Source organism: Fonsecaea multimorphosa (assembly GCF_000836435.1).
Source record: "Fonsecaea multimorphosa CBS 102226 unplaced genomic scaffold supercont1.18, whole genome shotgun sequence".
NCBI lineage: Eukaryota > Fungi > Ascomycota > Eurotiomycetes > Chaetothyriales > Herpotrichiellaceae > Fonsecaea > Fonsecaea multimorphosa.
Genome location: NW_015971652.1, coordinates 128,465 through 144,238, shown reverse-complemented (window position 1 = coordinate 144,238; position 15,774 = coordinate 128,465). Strand labels below are relative to the sequence as shown.

Below are 15,774 nucleotides of genomic sequence, written 5' to 3'. Positions count from 1 at the left end.
AGTTAGATATCCACAGAGCAGCCGACATGATTCACGTCTCCCTCTTTTATGCGGCGCGAAATTTGACTCAATATGGCCACAAACAAGAACCGGAACACTGTTCGGGCTCGCAATGTGTCCTCGAAGACGACTGCCGAACGCCTACAAACTATCATCTTACGTCAATTTGAGCCCACAGAGAAGGCTACTATAACGTTCGAGATCACTCTTGCACCTACATGCACCGACAATGGACGGACTCAAACAGCAATCATCAAGTTCAGGCCGTCCATGCCTAGATTTCTCAACGGACTTAGCCAGAAAAGAGTCCAGATCACGGGAGATCATAACGAGGACATAGACATCGACCAGGATTTCTTTGGCCTTACTCAACTGTATCCGACGGTTGGAACCACTGTTCCTCTTGAGTAAGTTCTCCAAAGCAACGCTCTTCGCGCATATCGAAGCACTAACTGGGACCTTTTGCCAGTATTGTCGCCGTCACCGGCCTCAATGGCCATGCCTTTGGCTCGTGGACGGGCGGGAATGACAGGATGTGGCTGCGAGACTTTCTCCGTGGGGATGAATATCTGAAAGCTTGCAGAACCATGATCTTTGGGTACAATGCCAAATTGAAGGAGAAAGCCACCCACCTGACCAGGGATTTTGTCCGGAGTTTCCTTGCAGAGCTAGAAAAGGCTAGAAAATCTTCCGAGGTAATGTTGCGCTCCTGTGCGGCTTTTCCGCGAAGCTTTCATTCACTGAATCGACATGGCGTAGGAGCGGAATCGACGGATAGTCTTCTTGGGTCATAGCTTCGGTGGGATCCTCATTGCTCATGTGTGTATTGCCCCGATGCCTGCTAGGACGGTTGAATCTGACATCGATACTGAGAATATAGACCTTGGTCAAAGCCAGAGAACTCTCCTATCTATCTGGAGGTAAGTGGGAAGGGTCACTGGTCAAGTCAACTTATGCACTGCTTTTCTTTGGGGTGCCGCATCGTGGTATCACTCTTGAAGACGTTTCCAAAATGGTCGAGGATTCCGAGCCTCATAGGGCACCGATGGTGCAAGAGATCATTGAATTGTCCAACAGCATAACGCCCGGCATGGAAAGCTTCATTAACATGACCATGGACAAAAAGATCGTTTCATTTTATGAAACACGATTGACCAGAGCAGTCGCGAGGGTAAGTTTCTGGAAGGAATCAGGTATTGGTCAATTTGCGGCTTACATTTCGGCAGGATGAGAATGGCAGTTATGGGCGGACCGGAGACTATATACAGGTAGTTGGAGAACCCTCTGCCAGATTTTACCTGCCGGAACAGATTGAAAAAGCAATCCCTGTCGACGGTGATCATTCGACCATTGTCAAATTTACAAGTCCCGCCGACGACACATACCAGACCGTCCGCAACCTATTGAAGAGTTATCTCGAGTCAGTTGGGAGCAAGAGCGGTCTGTGGGCTCACAAAATGCATGGGCATTCGTTCTAATGTATGAGCAGGCACCTCTTTTGAACATGCGAACATCAGTCATCCATATGACAGCCAACACGAAGTCGCCGACGGTCTTGTGAAATACTTTGCTGGCACACCAGATCCCGAGCACCAAGCTCTAAGGTTAGCTGCTGACCTAGGTCTGATCGATGAAGCGCGCTATCTGTTAGACATGGGAGCGGACCCGAATTTTCAGGATAGCAAGCGTCGGTACGGCTATCCAACGATGAAGAGTTGAAAGAAAAGAAGCTAACAGAATTTCAATCTAGATCGTTGGGCACCCGATCGCCCCGCACAGGCATACCGTCTGCCGCTCAATGGGGAATTCCGTCCCATGGAGATATAATGGGGGCAGGAGAGACTGCAATTTTCAGGGCAACGATTCGTAACAACAAGGAGGTAGTTGAACTTCTGCTTCACTCGGGGGCAGACCCTAATATACCAGCCGAGACCGGAAAGACGCCTTTGCACGAAGCCTCCAGCCGTGGCCATTTAGCACTGGTACAGCTGTTGTTGGAGCACGGAGCAGATCCAAATGCACGCGATCCCATGTGGCTAAGCACCCCACTTCACGATGCGGCGAGAGCTGGTTCTGCCGCTGTGACACTGCTTCGACGATACCATGCCGATCTCAACGCACAACTGAATCCCAGTCTGGACACACCACTACATCTTGCAGTCCGCAACGGTCACGAAGCGGTGGTCTACTTCCTGCTTGAGAATAAGGCAAACCCTGTCTCCAAGAATAGTAGTGGTCGCCGACCAGTACACGATGCAGCAAGAGCCGGCCATGTGGGCTTGGCAAGCTGGTTGCTGGATTGGGATCCCAAGCACGAGACAGATCCACGCGATAAGCGGGGGTGGACGCCTTTGCATGAGGCTGCCCGCGGGGGTCATGACGATGTCGTGTGGTTGTTACTGAGACGAGGCGCCGATCGAGAAGCCGCATCGAATAATGGAAAACGAGCCGCCGACTTAGCGGTGGAAGGTGGATATTTGGGAACAAAAAGGCTCATACTGGCAGAGTGGAGACAAGCGGACATGTTCTCAACATAGAAATGTCTCGATAAGAGACTGGTCATTCCAACAATATCAGGAGAAGAAAGCTGTCTGTGGAGACAGTGTGACGAACATGTTGGGAGAGACCTTTTCACATATCACAAGGGGATAATGGTATTCATCCGTGCAAGATCGGACACGTAGTCGTAACAAGGCTTCACAAGAAAGGAGAAGCCTGAAACGCTCCGGTAGTATATAGATTCGTCTATAGAGAGCTTTCTCGTCTTTACCATTACTCTGGCCCGGTTCATCACCGGCATTTACGGTATGATTAGCTCTGATGATGTTTTGACGTTCTACGTTGCCTGTAATACGTTTATGTAGGACGACTGGTAAGCTATATTAATATAAATCCTTAGGTATCACGTATGAACTCGAAGCTGGTTCCGACGTGAGACTAAAGACGACCCACTTCAGCCGACCATTGATATGCTGCTTAACATCTCAGTTTTTTCTTTTGATTCGGCACTATTTACGCCCTAGGCATCGTTTCGGGGACAACGACGTTCTTCCTATTTGGCGGCTAGTTCTACTGGGGATCTTGACCGAAGATGTCCGTCTTCAAAACATGCAGGTCTCTTTATGTAGAATGGTCCGTCGTAGTAGAGGAATCCTTCCAAGATAGGCTGCAATTTGTCCCATGAGCAGATTTCCATCGCGACAGCCGTATTCGCCAGCGATTTGTTGAACCAATGTCCCGAAGGATTCTTGTTGGTTGATCCAGCAGCAGTCTCTGCGAGGGCGCCAATGCATAATGCCCACAATTTCGCGTTTCTGTATTTTGTGGATGAAATCCGTCGGGACACAACGTCACCGGCTTGCAGAGCATTCTTCAAAGCCATGAGCAGACGACTGCTGTCATAAATGTAAACACCAAAGATTTTGGGAGTCATGCCGACATGTCTACGCAATTGGGCTGCTGCAAGTGCAAGGTATTGCTGCGTTACAAGTTGCTCCGCTTCCGCATCGCTCAGTCTGGAGTTTCTCAGTTGATCTGCAATCTTCAGATAGTGATCAATCATGCGGCTGTGAAAGAGCACGGCTTGAATCATATGCGACAGGAAGACGAGTCCCAAATGTGAGGTAGCGTCAGTAATTTCGGGCGGAGAGGCTATAAAGTAGAAGCGCTGTTGCTCCGCTTCGAAGGAAGCGCGGAGCCATTCGTCGGGTATGCATGGGTCCCAGTCTTTCCTGGGATACACCGGAGCATAGGGTGCCGCCGCATCCGATACTTGTCGTGATATTTCTTCCAACCATTCCCCATCGTCGAAGATCATCCGCTTTACAAACATGGAGCTGAGATGAAAATCGATGACGACTTGGTAGATCAACAACTTGTAGTCGTACCTCCGCTCCTGCCACTGCTTCTGCAGGATCTGCAGTAGGATTCTGCCGTGAGTGATGGCCTCAGATAAATTCCCCAATGCGGTTCCTACTGCAAAGAGCATGCTGACGTGCATGCAGTCCGTGCTGTTCTGCAAGTCATGGCCTCGGGAGATTTTCGTTCTGAGATTCTCGAGGCTTTTGACATGATATTTGTACGCCAGGTGTTTTAATCTGGGATTGCATTTGCCTGCGATCGAGCCGTAGCGCGCCAAGGCACCAAAAGCGGTTCCCGTGTCTTCCAGAGCCCCCACGGCGTCCTTCCAGTCTTGCGATGCAATGTCCTTCAGGTGCTTCTGCCCCAGCTCTGTGCTGTATAGCGAAGGAATCATGTGGTCTCGGTATAGGATGATCAAGTCATTTTCTTCTGGACCTATGTCTATGGGATAGACTGCGAAAGGATCTGAGTTGCCCTTGGCGATTAGTGTGATGGGCGATGACGTTCTAAATGGTGTTCGAGACTGAGCCTTTTCATCTTGTCTGGTCGCGAAGCGGATTCTAGACCGAGTCGACTTGATAGAGGCAAAGAGAGCTTCAGATCTCTCTCGCCGCTTCCAGGGTTGGTATCGCTTTTGAACATGGCTCAGGATATTGTGCCTGTGCGCCAGAGGATCCAAGTTATCCGCATCGAAATTGATGAAGAGCAACGCTCCTTGGTAGGATTGGGCCGCCATATCTTGTTTCCTGCCTGTGAGCTTTGCCTTCGATGTTAGAGATTTCTAGGGTCTGAGATGACACTTTAATTTATGTACAGCGACATTGTTCATCACGCGTCGCCTTTCGGATTTTTAACGCAGCTCCGCATAAGCCAAAAAGCAGAATTTGTCAGGAACATCGCCGAACGGGGATGCAAAGACCGCAACTTGGCGGTGTGCACGCCGAAAAAGTCGTCGACACCGTGTTACAGAAGCACGAGGAGGAACTCTATATGACCAACTATGAGGTTAGGGCCAATCTTGTTGCGGGATAAGAATATGAGGAAACTTCAAGGGGAAAAACCACGGAGAGTGGCCGAGTGTGGTGTTCAGGCACTAAGTCGATTGGTTAAGCCCTACTCCGTATTCCTCATGCGGTGCTGACTCATAAGAGTGCTCCAAGGCTAGCATCTACCGGTCCGGGGAGGCGCGAGGCAGTCTGGATTTCCAGCTAGTGGTCGAGTTAGAGCAGACGACAGACAAGGTCGAGATGCTTATTCTTGATGCGCGCGAGGACGAAATATGAACATTTCCCGTCTGATTGCCCTCTTCTATTCCGGTCCAGGAATCCACGACCTGACGTCGTGTGACTCGAGATGGATCGAAATGCAGCCAGTTCCCTCACAAACTTCGAATAAGACCTTGTCCGCTCTCGATATGCTGGTATCCTTGATGGATTTCAGCCCGACCGAGACAGCGTCCCCACACCCAAGAATTCGTGTATTGAGCAAGTATGGCCTCTCTGATCCCCTACTTCGCCCTTAGGCTCGACACGCCCTGTTTCACACCCCCAAGGCATACCGCATATCTCACGACGTTTCACCACTGATTGTCCTCTGCGCGGCAAAGCCCAGCATACTGGAGAGGGCGAATATCACTTAGACCCCATAATCATTTGTCCAGAGGGTATAATCCTGCGATTGAATGGGGCTGGTCGCAAGGACTGCGGCGATATACCATTGCTCAATCTCGTGATCAGCCAGCTTACTCGCCAGTCTTGCATCGTCGCAAGTCGGGAATACGTCAGATTCAACGGCGGTTGCGGCCTCACGGCGCTGTTGACATGTGCTGCTGATGCGGTCAGTCACATGCTGTTTTTCGCAAAAGTCGTCTATTGTCGTGTACAAGGATGAAGCCCTCAAAAGCCAAGGGCGACTAAACCCATTGCGAGCCCAGGCAATTTGAGTGCTATGGCGTGGTCAATTTCTCCCTAATGATACCATCCTTCCTTACACAACAAAATTTGCGGCAGCAGTGGATCCAACCTGGACCATTTCCTCCAACAACAGGGCCACATCCGTCATGTTAGCTACATCCGCAATTGTTTTCTCCACCGATGCACCCTGGGCACTCACGCCCAGGCCTTGTACGACGCTTACGAACTTGTTCTTTGCCGCTTGCGCATATCCCGGGCTACCAGGAAGGCCGGGATACTGGTCCGCCGTGATGTTGATTGCTTGCCCGTTGAGCTCAAAGGTCATATAACCAGCCAGATCCTGGGCATTGTCAGTGATCTGGACTTTTTGCATGCTGGCAGCGATTGACAGCGCTGTGTTATTTGACACCAATGCATCGTTCATGTTGAGTGGGTCTCGCAAGTCGACGGTCAGAGCCGCGGCGATGCCAAAGGGGACACTGTACTGAGCGGACACGAGCGAGTTGGGCCGAGGGATCCAGTTACTCGACGCTAGAACGGCTGGGCCCGCAAAGATGGTGACGTTGGTGATATCCTCCGCGTTCCACGTTTGGTTCACACTGGCTCGATAACTGTTGATGGCATACACGAAACCCTGTGCCCGCGCATGGACAGGTGCCAATTTCAGTATCATTTGTTCTCCGGTCCAGTCCGTGCCGAGCCCGGCGGTCAGTAGTTGGGGCTGCGGGCTGGGCGAGAAAGCATGGAGGAATCCCAGCGGGTTTTCGAGGATGTTCGCCGGGCCGACTACTCCGGCGTGAGCCAGAAAGGCGGCCTCGGCACCAAGTTGGCCTGCACGAGCCGGATGCAGGCGCTTGGTCATTGCGCCGGTATTGACGAAAGCGAGGAGACCACCCGAACTGGATGCCGCTAGACCCATGGCCGACGCGATGGTGTCGGCGTCCCATCCCATTAGGCGCCCGACCGCAGCAGCCGTGGCGAGATCTCCGTTCAACCCCGGGTTGTGGAAGCCCCTGACGGACTCCACCTGCGCGGTGCTTGCTGCGCCGATCCGCGTTGCCAGCTCATATCCGACCGCCATCGCTGTGAAGAGCTCTGTGCCGGTCTTGTGGTGGGCCGCTGCGACGCTCAATAGGGCCGGAAACATCGCAGAAGCCGGGTGAGCGTTATTGATGACATGCTCGAATTCAAAGTCGGCGGCAGCCAGGCCCATCAAGAACATTTGACCCGACAGCGAAGAGACGGTGCCGTCGATCGCGGTATATGCCGCGTGCGTGCTGCCAGGTCCATATGTGATATTTACTACTTTGACTGCAGAGCGATAGACGGGTTGGACCAAGCCAGCGAGCATCGCAGAGAAAGTGTCGAGGATGAAGATGGGCAGAAGCGCCAGGAAGCTCGACGGGATAGCAGAAATTGTGGCATTGGCTGCGAAATTCGCCAACTCGGCCGTATAGTTTACAGTCGTGGAATTCATGTTCTTTCGGTGTTGAGCAGGAGAGTAAAGTATATGATTTTTACCTTCGAGAGTCGGTTCTGTTGGAATTTCCTTGGTAGGATCTTTCGTCATGGTGTCTCTGGCCGTTCTACTGATCTTTATACCAGGTCGACTAGACACACCATCCCGCTCCGGTCACACTACGTTTTGGACGCCTTAGCTGCGCGCCTTCGCATTCAGCCTCGCTGACAGATCATTCTCAAGATACTTCACAGACCCCCAAAAAGGACTAATGCAAAGCAACGTTCCTTTAGTCTGTTTATGCAGCGAAGTAAGCAACAAACCGGACTCAAAATTCCGGGAATGGCCCCTGTCAACGGCAAGGCTGCAGCCCTGCGAGAACAGCTACCAACCAGTTCATGTCCGATGTTGGCCGATTTCGGCTTCGTGAATAACTAGTACGTTCCCACTCCGATGCGATGTTGCCGTACCACGAATGCTGCTCGTTGGCGTTCCCATCCCCGTTTTAGAATCATTCGGACCGATGCTCTTCCCATGGGGTAAGGGGTTGCTGAGCTAAAGTACCCATACTCCAGCTTCTTCGGGACAGGCTTGGTTTTGGGCAGACCTCGGTACTTATGCCCATCGGTGAACATCATCGTGATGGGCTCTAGTTGCGTTTTCAATGTATCCTTAGGCCCGAGGCTAGGATTGAAGAGCAGGATTCGCTCCCAAAGGACTCCCCTCCAAAGGACTCCCATGGTAGACAGCGCCTGAGGCGTCAGAACGAGCACATGGCGAGCCGACAGAGAACGCATAAGGCGCCCAGGTAGTCAAATATCGACAGTTTGACAAGAAGTAGATCATTGGTCTCCAAAAGGAAGTGGTGTGATGTGCTCCCCTCTTTTGAGGCACACTTCCTCCTATATACACAGTTAATTTGTGGAGAATAACCCCATTGTAAGTAAAGAGCCCCCTTTTTGCACCGGGAGACTCATGAGAAGTGCTGGTAGTAAGCTACTCCCCTCGACTTGTGCTCAGTCCTTGAACAAGTCCCACAACTTCTTTTTCCACGATCTACAGTCGTATGAGGCTTTCGACGCAGGAGCAACCCATTCTCGGCGATCCGAGAAGTCAACTTCATGTAGACGGACCCTGGGAGAGTTTTAGTAAATGAATCATATCTTTTGAGCGAGGTGTGGTGGTACATACCAATGAGTTTTGTAGTAGAACTTGAACCCGAAGAACAAGATGAAAAAGGTCGGAATGGTGATGTAGCACGCAATAAATGCCCGCCAGTTGAAGGGGTGTTTGAAAACCGTATATCCCTGGATGAAGAGGAGGAAGATGTTGAATGCGAAATTGAGGCGGTAGATCCAGATGCTCCCAAAGGCCCTGTAAGGGAAAGTGCTGACGTCGATATTCTGTTTCTTGGCCGCGGCCCGGATCTGCAAATGCGTGAAGATGATGGCCGCCCATGCGATATAGGCTGCGGTGCCTCCAACGCTCGTCATGTACGCGAAAACTTGGCCTGCGGAAAGTTTTCGGTTCATCAGGCATAGGAAGCCCCAGAGATTTGAGGTTAGAATAGCAACCCAGGGAACTGTTGCAAGTCAGTCTCTCATGGTGAAGGGGACAAAAGGAGTCAACTCATCCGCCTTACCTCCACGGGATGTCGTTCGGGCAAAGACTTTTGGCGCCCTTCCAGTCAAAGCTAAGGAGTAGACGGTGCGCGACTGTACATACACCACACCATTTGCCGCGGAGACAAACGCCACCGTTATCAGAGCATTGACAAAGTGGCCGGACGTCTTCCACCCGGCCTTGGTGAAGCCGATCGTGAAGGGCGATGAGGCAACCACCGAGTCTGCATTCAGAAGGTCTGGGGAGTCGGAGGGGCAGATGAGGCCTTGAAAGAAGGGCATGCCAATGTATACGACCAGTATGCGATACACCACAGAGTTGATGGCCTGCTTAGATTAGCAAAGTGGCAAATGTTTCATAATCCTTCATCACTGTTACCTTGGGGATGTCTTTCTTGGGATTTCTCGATTCACCACCAGCTAGAGAAATGATTTCCGTGCCAACGTAGTAAGCTGCTGCGAGAACGAAGACCTGTCCGAATCCGTCGATTCCATGTATGATAGGACCTGGAATGTTTTAGCTCGATGAAGCAGTGAAAGGCTGCTTGTGGGGCCTACCGGTCGGTTTTGTCCAATATCGAAATCCAATATATCCACCACCGAATCCACCTACGTCGGCCACGATGGAGAGGACGAAGAGGATGATCAGGGAGAGAAACTTGAACATGCCAAAATAATACTCCAGCTCTCCGTAGACATTGACACCAAGAAGTGTGACCACGGAGAAGACTACCCAGAAGATGAGAGCCCAGCCGTAGGAAGGGAATGAAGATTCCGGCACCCAATAGCGGAGGATCAGGATAGCAGAGTTCCAGTCTTTTCTCGGAGTCAACCAAGTGAATATGGCCACCTTTGGGGGACTAGGGAAGCACACCTGCTGCGAGGAAGACGCTCCACATGAGGTAATATAGCCACGACATGGCAAAACTCAGAGCTGGATCAACGAAACGGCCGGCATGCTGAGACCTTGTAAGGTCTGGGCTTTAATGATAGTTTGGACAGACTTACCTCCACAAAACCTCCATGTATCGGAAACAAGGTGGTCATCTCGCCAACACTTTGCATCAACACCCACACCGAGATCCCTGGGAACATTAGCATATCGCGCCACGCAGAGGGACACAGCGTTGACATACCAACAATGATAAATCCAAGCAACGCACCCAGCGGACCAGACAGGTAAATGGCGTAGCCCAGCCCGTAGAATGTCCCTGGTCCAATGATGCTGCCGAGCGCGATGATCACAAAGTGCCTTCCTTTCAGACCTCGCCGCAGCCCATCGTCCAAGACATCCCCAGAGACATCTCTCCTGGTACCGTGGCTGTCAGGCTAGTCGTCGGTCACTTCCAACGCAGTGACTGTCTTCTCAGGCCCCACCACAAATCTAGCAGTGCCATGGCGGTCGATGCTTGAGCTACTGTATTCCCTTTCAAAAGACATGTTGAATGGTTCTGCAGGATGTCTCCTGTAGTATTCCTCTTTTTGGCGCAAGAAATAGCTTCATAGGACAGCCGCGATGGGGGTTCTTGAGGCCAGTGCATCTCCTTTTGAGTACTTTCCACGTGGCTGTGGCTCCCTCTCATTCGCGTCGGATAGCAGATATCAGTCAACGTCCAGATCATGCTCGCGATTTGGAAAGAATCTTGCACCATCCTACATAGTCCGGCGTTCAACGCGATTTTCGGTACCGGTTTAATGGATGTGGCTTTTTGCCCTACAAAAACGAGATGTTTGGGAATGTCTCAGGTCGCTCCGGTGTGTAAGTCGAGCCTGTCGCTAGTAGAAGTGGCGCAATTTTCGCTCCACTGGTGTGATCTCGCGCGATTCACGCCCTTCAACAGTCTAGAATGCTGGGAGATCCACACCTTGTAGCAGCTGGGTCCAGTCTGAGATCGATTGCCGCCTCACCTAGTGGGCATATGAAGTAGGATGTTGCGGATTAGTGGAATATCCAGGACGGCCTAGCTCCTCACAACGAACACATGATTCTGCTTCTTCGACTGCCATCTGGAGATATTTGAATATCATCTTTTCAACGCCCTTGACCATCTTTGACCAATATTTGCCGAGCCATCCCCATTTTCGATACCATCCTCAGTAAAGCCTTTGTTGTGAACGAGCCGGTTACCGTGGACCAACCAAAGCAGTAAACCTTTTCCCGGCTCCGAAGCTTTGGGTCAAGGCTGCCAAGCTATGGCATTATCTTGACTATATTAACATCATTCCGCTCTCTTTAACCACCGAAGAGAAGGTATAACGTAATGAAAAGCCGTCTTCTCCGCGGTTGTATAAGTTCGCAAGAAGGGTGAGGGTCTGAGGTCTCTTTCGGCGGCATATTTCTGAATTCATCTCGTAAGTGCACTCCCTTGAGAGCACGAACAGATCAATTCCAAGGCGCTTGGCGACTGGAGAGGCCTAGTGTACTTTGCTCGGGGGGTACACAGTCACAAGGCTGTTAGAATAGCATTCGTCGCGGACTTCTCCGATCTTTGGACGAAGTGACTCAGTTTTGACCGTTCTTCAAGCATTCACTTTTCCTTCTCTGGATCTCATAGACTTTCCCGAAAAAAACAGTTCCCGCTCCTCCTCATACAATGGCTACGGTCAACCTTGATCATACTGCCGCCACAGTCAACGAGGAGGAAGACCTGCTCAAATTCGCTCATGTAATTGCCGCAGCTTTCTCAAACGACGCCCTCAACCGATACTTGTTCTTGGGCCGTGAGTCACATCCAGACCACCCCAAACTGGCACATTTCGACAACCGAGTGCAGTACTGGCTGCCACACATCAGAAGTCGCTTCGAGAACGGAGGCATACTAATTCAGACTTTCGACTATGCTGGGGTGGCGCTGTGGTAAGGAAAAAAACCGATGAGACACACTCCACCTAGCCCTTTTCTTTTCCCTTAACCTCCTTTACGCTTACCAAAAGCCACATAGGCTTCCTCCTGGGGTTGAGAAGCCCGTGACTAGCTCTGCGGCCACCTCTGAAGGCGCTGCCGAGTATAGGCGGAAATTCGACGCTCTCAAAAAGAAGTACATGGGCGAGCGAACCTACTGGTATCTCAATCTCATTGCACGGTCGCCAGCTCGGCTAGAAAAAGGTGTGAGATCCATTAACCCAGGGGCTTTTTGCTGGCTGGGGACACCATCCAGGTCCATCAAAAGGAGCACATCACTGACACATTTCTCTTTGGATTCTGGGTCCAGCAGGCGCCGTTCGGAATCTGGTGGATCCTTTCCTGAAGAAGGCCCGGGAACAAAACGTTCCTGTCTGGCTAGAAGCGACTAACCAGCACGCAAGAGAAGTCTATACCCATTTGGGGTTTAAGACGGTCGAGTATGTGAGAATAGGCGAGGGAATTGTCAACGCCGAGGGGTGGGCCCAGCCAGACGGAGAAGGCGTGCTGACGTACGGGATGGTTGCTGGTCTCTAGCGTCGAGGATATAGCATTGCGAACAAGAGCTAGACCGTCTGAAGAGGAGCATGAGGTAACATAGTAGACCGGAGATTGTAAATATGGCAATAGCAGAGAAGAGGACAAAGTTTGGACACTTTCTAGAACCGAATGTCTTGTATCACCCGTCAAGTGCCTGCACAACCTGGGCCCAGTCTTTCTCACCATAGGCACCAGGCACTCTATGGCCGTCGAACAGGCTGGCCATAACGACACGATCCTCTTGCTCGCCCTCCCAGGGCTGTCGGCCATGCTGAGCAATGATATTGTCATAGACGAGGACGTCGCCGCGCTCCCATTTATGCAGGACGCGGATCTCGTCCGTTATTTTGGCCAGGTGTGCCAGGTACTTGTCAGGGATAGGGGTCCCGTCGCCAAAAAGCTGTTGAGCGGAGTTCTTCCTCCCCTTATTGGCGTTGTGCTGGTTGTTCTTGTAGTATGCTGCCAGACCAGTGAAGAGAGTCGGGAGGTTCGTCTCTGGTTGGGTCCGTATGGCTGGCAATCGGTGCGTCAAGACGATGCTACCGTCCTCTGCCCATTCCCACGTCGTATGCTTGCCGCGACCATATCGGGCGATTTGAGCCTCGATTTTGGCTCGTCTGGTGGCCTCGTCATCCCCATCCTGGATTTCTTTGCCAAACGCTTGCTTGAGAGTTGAACCACCCTCGTATTGCTTTTCGACCTTGTAAGTGACCTTGCTGAGGATTCCTTTCTCCGCAAGCTCAGAGACAAACTCAGGGATCTCCTGCTGCGCTCGGTAGAATAGTTCCAAAGATGACGAGATGGGAGTTTCACCGCCCTTTTCAGGAACCCGGTGACCATAAAAGAAGATATATTCGGGGGCATGCGGGACTTGTGGAGACTCGTTATGGTTGTAGATCAGAACATCCTTGGGCGCCTCATTCGCCGGTGCCACGTTGGGGGCCAACACCGGCCTATTGACGACGATGCCAATGATCTCGTGCGGGTGGTATCCAAAAGCATGAGCAAACTTGCTGAAATCTTGGGCATCGTGGATGGGAAGCCCGCGGAAGAGTAGCGTTCCGTGACGGGCAAGCGCTTCGGTCAAGATGCCGCCTTGCGCTTGGAGGGACTTTATAGTGTTGACGATGTTGTCTAGGTCGATTTCACTGCTATCCCGAACAGAGGGTTTCAATGCTAACGGGATGACTGTGTCCTTGGGATGAGGCGACCCCAGGATGCGCTGGTTGGTCGGTGGCAGATCAAAAGGCTCGAACGTGACCAACGTCGACGGTGACGGAGATATATCGAGTTTGGACGCAAACGCCCCCAATGGTTGCACTGTGGTCGCCATTGCCGCAATCCGGGTTTCTTTGATGAAAGCTGGGACGTATCTTCTTTGCCGAGGATGACTTATCAAATGATATATATTCGATACAGGAGACAAAGGGAAGCCAAGTGTCAGTGGACTTCTCCGTTGGGCGAACCAAATACCCGTAGTTGGCGTGGCGTCATCCGTTCTAAGATCACGAAAGCGGCGGGCATCTGTTTCCTCTTCTCCGGTATACCTCTGGTGCCCTTTGCAGGTCCCATTCTATACTCGAATTACAAAGCCACTGAACGTGCACAAATAGCTCCGACCGCTGAGCTTGACCTCTTGTTAACAGACAGTGTCCTAGTGTGGCCCTACGCATGTGTCACGATACTCAAATCTGTTCCACATCCAGGTTCAACTTCTTGTAGTAACACGAGCTTCAACGCTTGCTGTGCTTCCTCTCTGTGAATTCCCTCATGTACTTTGCCGGCTCAGTACCTCCATCGCTGAACATGCTCGCAAATGCATCGAGTCCGGCCCTGACACCGAAGGCCAGATTCGTTTCCTCCCACAGCTTCACAAGTCTCTTTTGCGCTCTCATAGCTTCCGGCCCATTGGAAGCCACGAGCTCAACCACCTTGTCGACCTCTTGCTGAAGCTGCCGAGTATCTTCATAGCTAGCGTCAATCAAGCTCCATTTCTCCATCTCCTTTGCATTGTAGACCTTTGCCAGGTAAACCAGTTCTTTTGTCCTCTGCCAGCCAACAATATTGGCCAGGAGCCTCGCTTCTATCACCGAAGGTATTCCGAATTTCGTCTCCGGCATACTGAAAGACGACTCGTGCGTCGCATAGCGGAAGTCGCACGCAGCCGCCAGCTCCAGGGCTCCGCCAAAGCACAGGCCGTGGATCTGTGCGATCGTGACGACCGGCAAGTCCCTGGCGGCCTGACATGCGCCGTGAAGCCGCGAGATAAAGTCCTTGGCGTCATTGTAGTTGTTGATCGTTGCCATTTCAAAGATATTGGCCCCGGAACTGAATGCAGGGACCTTGCTCTCCGAAACAGCGCCATTGATAACGACGCAACACAAGTTTGGCTCACTGGCAAGCGATCGCAAGGTTGACGTGAGCTTGTCGATCAGCGTGCTGTTAAGACTGTTAAGTCGTGCGGCATTCGAAATTGTGACGGTTGCAACTGTTCGTCCCTCCCCGTTCGACGAAGGAGTTACAGAGCAGATGATGTCGCCGCTGCTGTTCTTGTCACTGCTCGGGGCTGCGGCGGTACTCTGCTGACAGACCCTGGTCACATGGAAGTGTCGTCGGGGATGCTGGCAAGCCAGTCTATCCGCCTCCCTGACTTTACACCCTCTCGTCCACGGAGATCTAATGTTTCTCGCAGCCGAGTGTGCAGACGGTACGACAGGAATTGGAGTTCGCTTGCAGGCATTGCTCATCGCACACTGCTGTCTAATGGTTGACCTCGACGGAAGCAGTGCCCTTCGGAGATTTGCAGAGCATCGGCGGCTGGGTAAACAAATCGTGGCCATCGTTGCTGTCTTCGCTGCCAGGCCAGGCCCTTTCTGAAAACCAATATCGTAATTGCAGCTAAGAGATTCACACGCTGCCTTAGGTGCCGCGGCAGGTATGTGGTCTGTTCTCTCCGGATAGCAATGTTTCACCCACGACATTCACTGGCAGGTCAAGCAGTCCCAAATCGAATGGTTGGAGATCGGCAAAAAAGAGGATTCCCCCAGAATTGGGATTCCCCCAGGTCAAGTCAATGCGGGTGCTGCACCAAAAAAGCCGAGGTTCGAGCCGCGAAAGCTCCGTCAATCGCCGTGCGAGTGGAAAACATCGGCAGCAAAGGAAATTCGGGCCAATTTCTGCTTCTTTGCCGGGCTAAGGTTCGAGGCTCAGGATACTCTTGTCGTCGTCTTAGCCTAGCTTTATGGAACTTGCATTCTCCAGGCATCGTTGGCAGAGCTAGGTTGACGATGCTCCTCCCAAAACAAGATACCGATGTATCGGAAAGGTGGCTTAGGAGATCGCGCCAGAAAACCGTCGAGTCGCTACGAGACAAATATCAAGTATATGGCGTTGCGCGCCTCTTGCGAAGGCTTCGTGGCTGGAGACTGAACCGCTCGTCAGTTCTGGTTGTTTATCCCCCTGAGTCTATCCCCGTTC

General features: G+C 51.8%; 7 protein-coding genes across 7 annotated transcripts; 2 read left to right on the top strand and 5 right to left on the bottom strand.

The window, feature by feature from the left end:
- Nucleotides 1-72: 72 nt before the first annotated feature.
- Z520_08199 (uncharacterized protein) lies at nt 73-2,537 on the top strand (the record flags this gene model as incomplete). Its single annotated transcript, XM_016778696.1, has 7 exons — nt 73-407; nt 470-695; nt 760-819; nt 881-1,171; nt 1,227-1,440; nt 1,490-1,691; nt 1,751-2,537. 7 exons carry the CDS (start codon nt 73-75, stop codon nt 2,535-2,537), a joined length of 2,115 nt encoding a protein of 704 aa, XP_016630067.1.
- Nucleotides 2,538-3,052: 515 nt separating this feature from the next.
- Nucleotides 3,053-4,597, bottom strand: Z520_08198 (uncharacterized protein; the record flags this gene model as incomplete). Its single annotated transcript, XM_016778695.1, has 1 exon — nt 3,053-4,597. The coding sequence occupies one exon, from the start codon at nt 4,595-4,597 to the stop codon at nt 3,053-3,055; it is 1,545 nt and encodes a 514-aa protein (XP_016630066.1).
- Nucleotides 4,598-5,847: 1,250 nt separating this feature from the next.
- Z520_08197 (uncharacterized protein) lies at nt 5,848-7,344 on the bottom strand (the record flags this gene model as incomplete). Its single annotated transcript, XM_016778694.1, has 1 exon — nt 5,848-7,344. One exon carries the CDS (start codon nt 7,342-7,344, stop codon nt 5,848-5,850), a length of 1,497 nt encoding a protein of 498 aa, XP_016630065.1.
- A 905-nt stretch (nt 7,345-8,249) lies between these two features.
- Z520_08196 (uncharacterized protein) lies at nt 8,250-10,295 on the bottom strand (the record flags this gene model as incomplete). Its single annotated transcript, XM_016778693.1, has 9 exons — nt 8,250-8,367; nt 8,425-8,815; nt 8,876-9,182; nt 9,235-9,362; nt 9,414-9,671; nt 9,730-9,814; nt 9,864-9,940; nt 9,992-10,184; nt 10,233-10,295. 9 exons carry the CDS (start codon nt 10,293-10,295, stop codon nt 8,250-8,252), a joined length of 1,620 nt encoding a protein of 539 aa, XP_016630064.1.
- Nucleotides 10,296-11,449: 1,154 nt separating this feature from the next.
- Nucleotides 11,450-12,294, top strand: Z520_08195 (uncharacterized protein; the record flags this gene model as incomplete). The annotated part of the gene is made up of 3 exons (XM_016778692.1): nt 11,450-11,712; nt 11,798-11,961; nt 12,068-12,294. 3 exons carry the CDS (start codon nt 11,450-11,452, stop codon nt 12,292-12,294), a joined length of 654 nt encoding a protein of 217 aa, XP_016630063.1.
- A 142-nt stretch (nt 12,295-12,436) lies between these two features.
- Z520_08194 (uncharacterized protein) lies at nt 12,437-13,630 on the bottom strand (the record flags this gene model as incomplete). The annotated part of the gene is made up of 1 exon (XM_016778691.1): nt 12,437-13,630. The coding sequence occupies one exon, from the start codon at nt 13,628-13,630 to the stop codon at nt 12,437-12,439; it is 1,194 nt and encodes a 397-aa protein (XP_016630062.1).
- A 400-nt stretch (nt 13,631-14,030) lies between these two features.
- Z520_08193 (uncharacterized protein) lies at nt 14,031-15,137 on the bottom strand (the record flags this gene model as incomplete). The annotated part of the gene is made up of 1 exon (XM_016778690.1): nt 14,031-15,137. The coding sequence occupies one exon, from the start codon at nt 15,135-15,137 to the stop codon at nt 14,031-14,033; it is 1,107 nt and encodes a 368-aa protein (XP_016630061.1).
- Between the last annotated feature and the right edge of the window lie 637 nt (nt 15,138-15,774).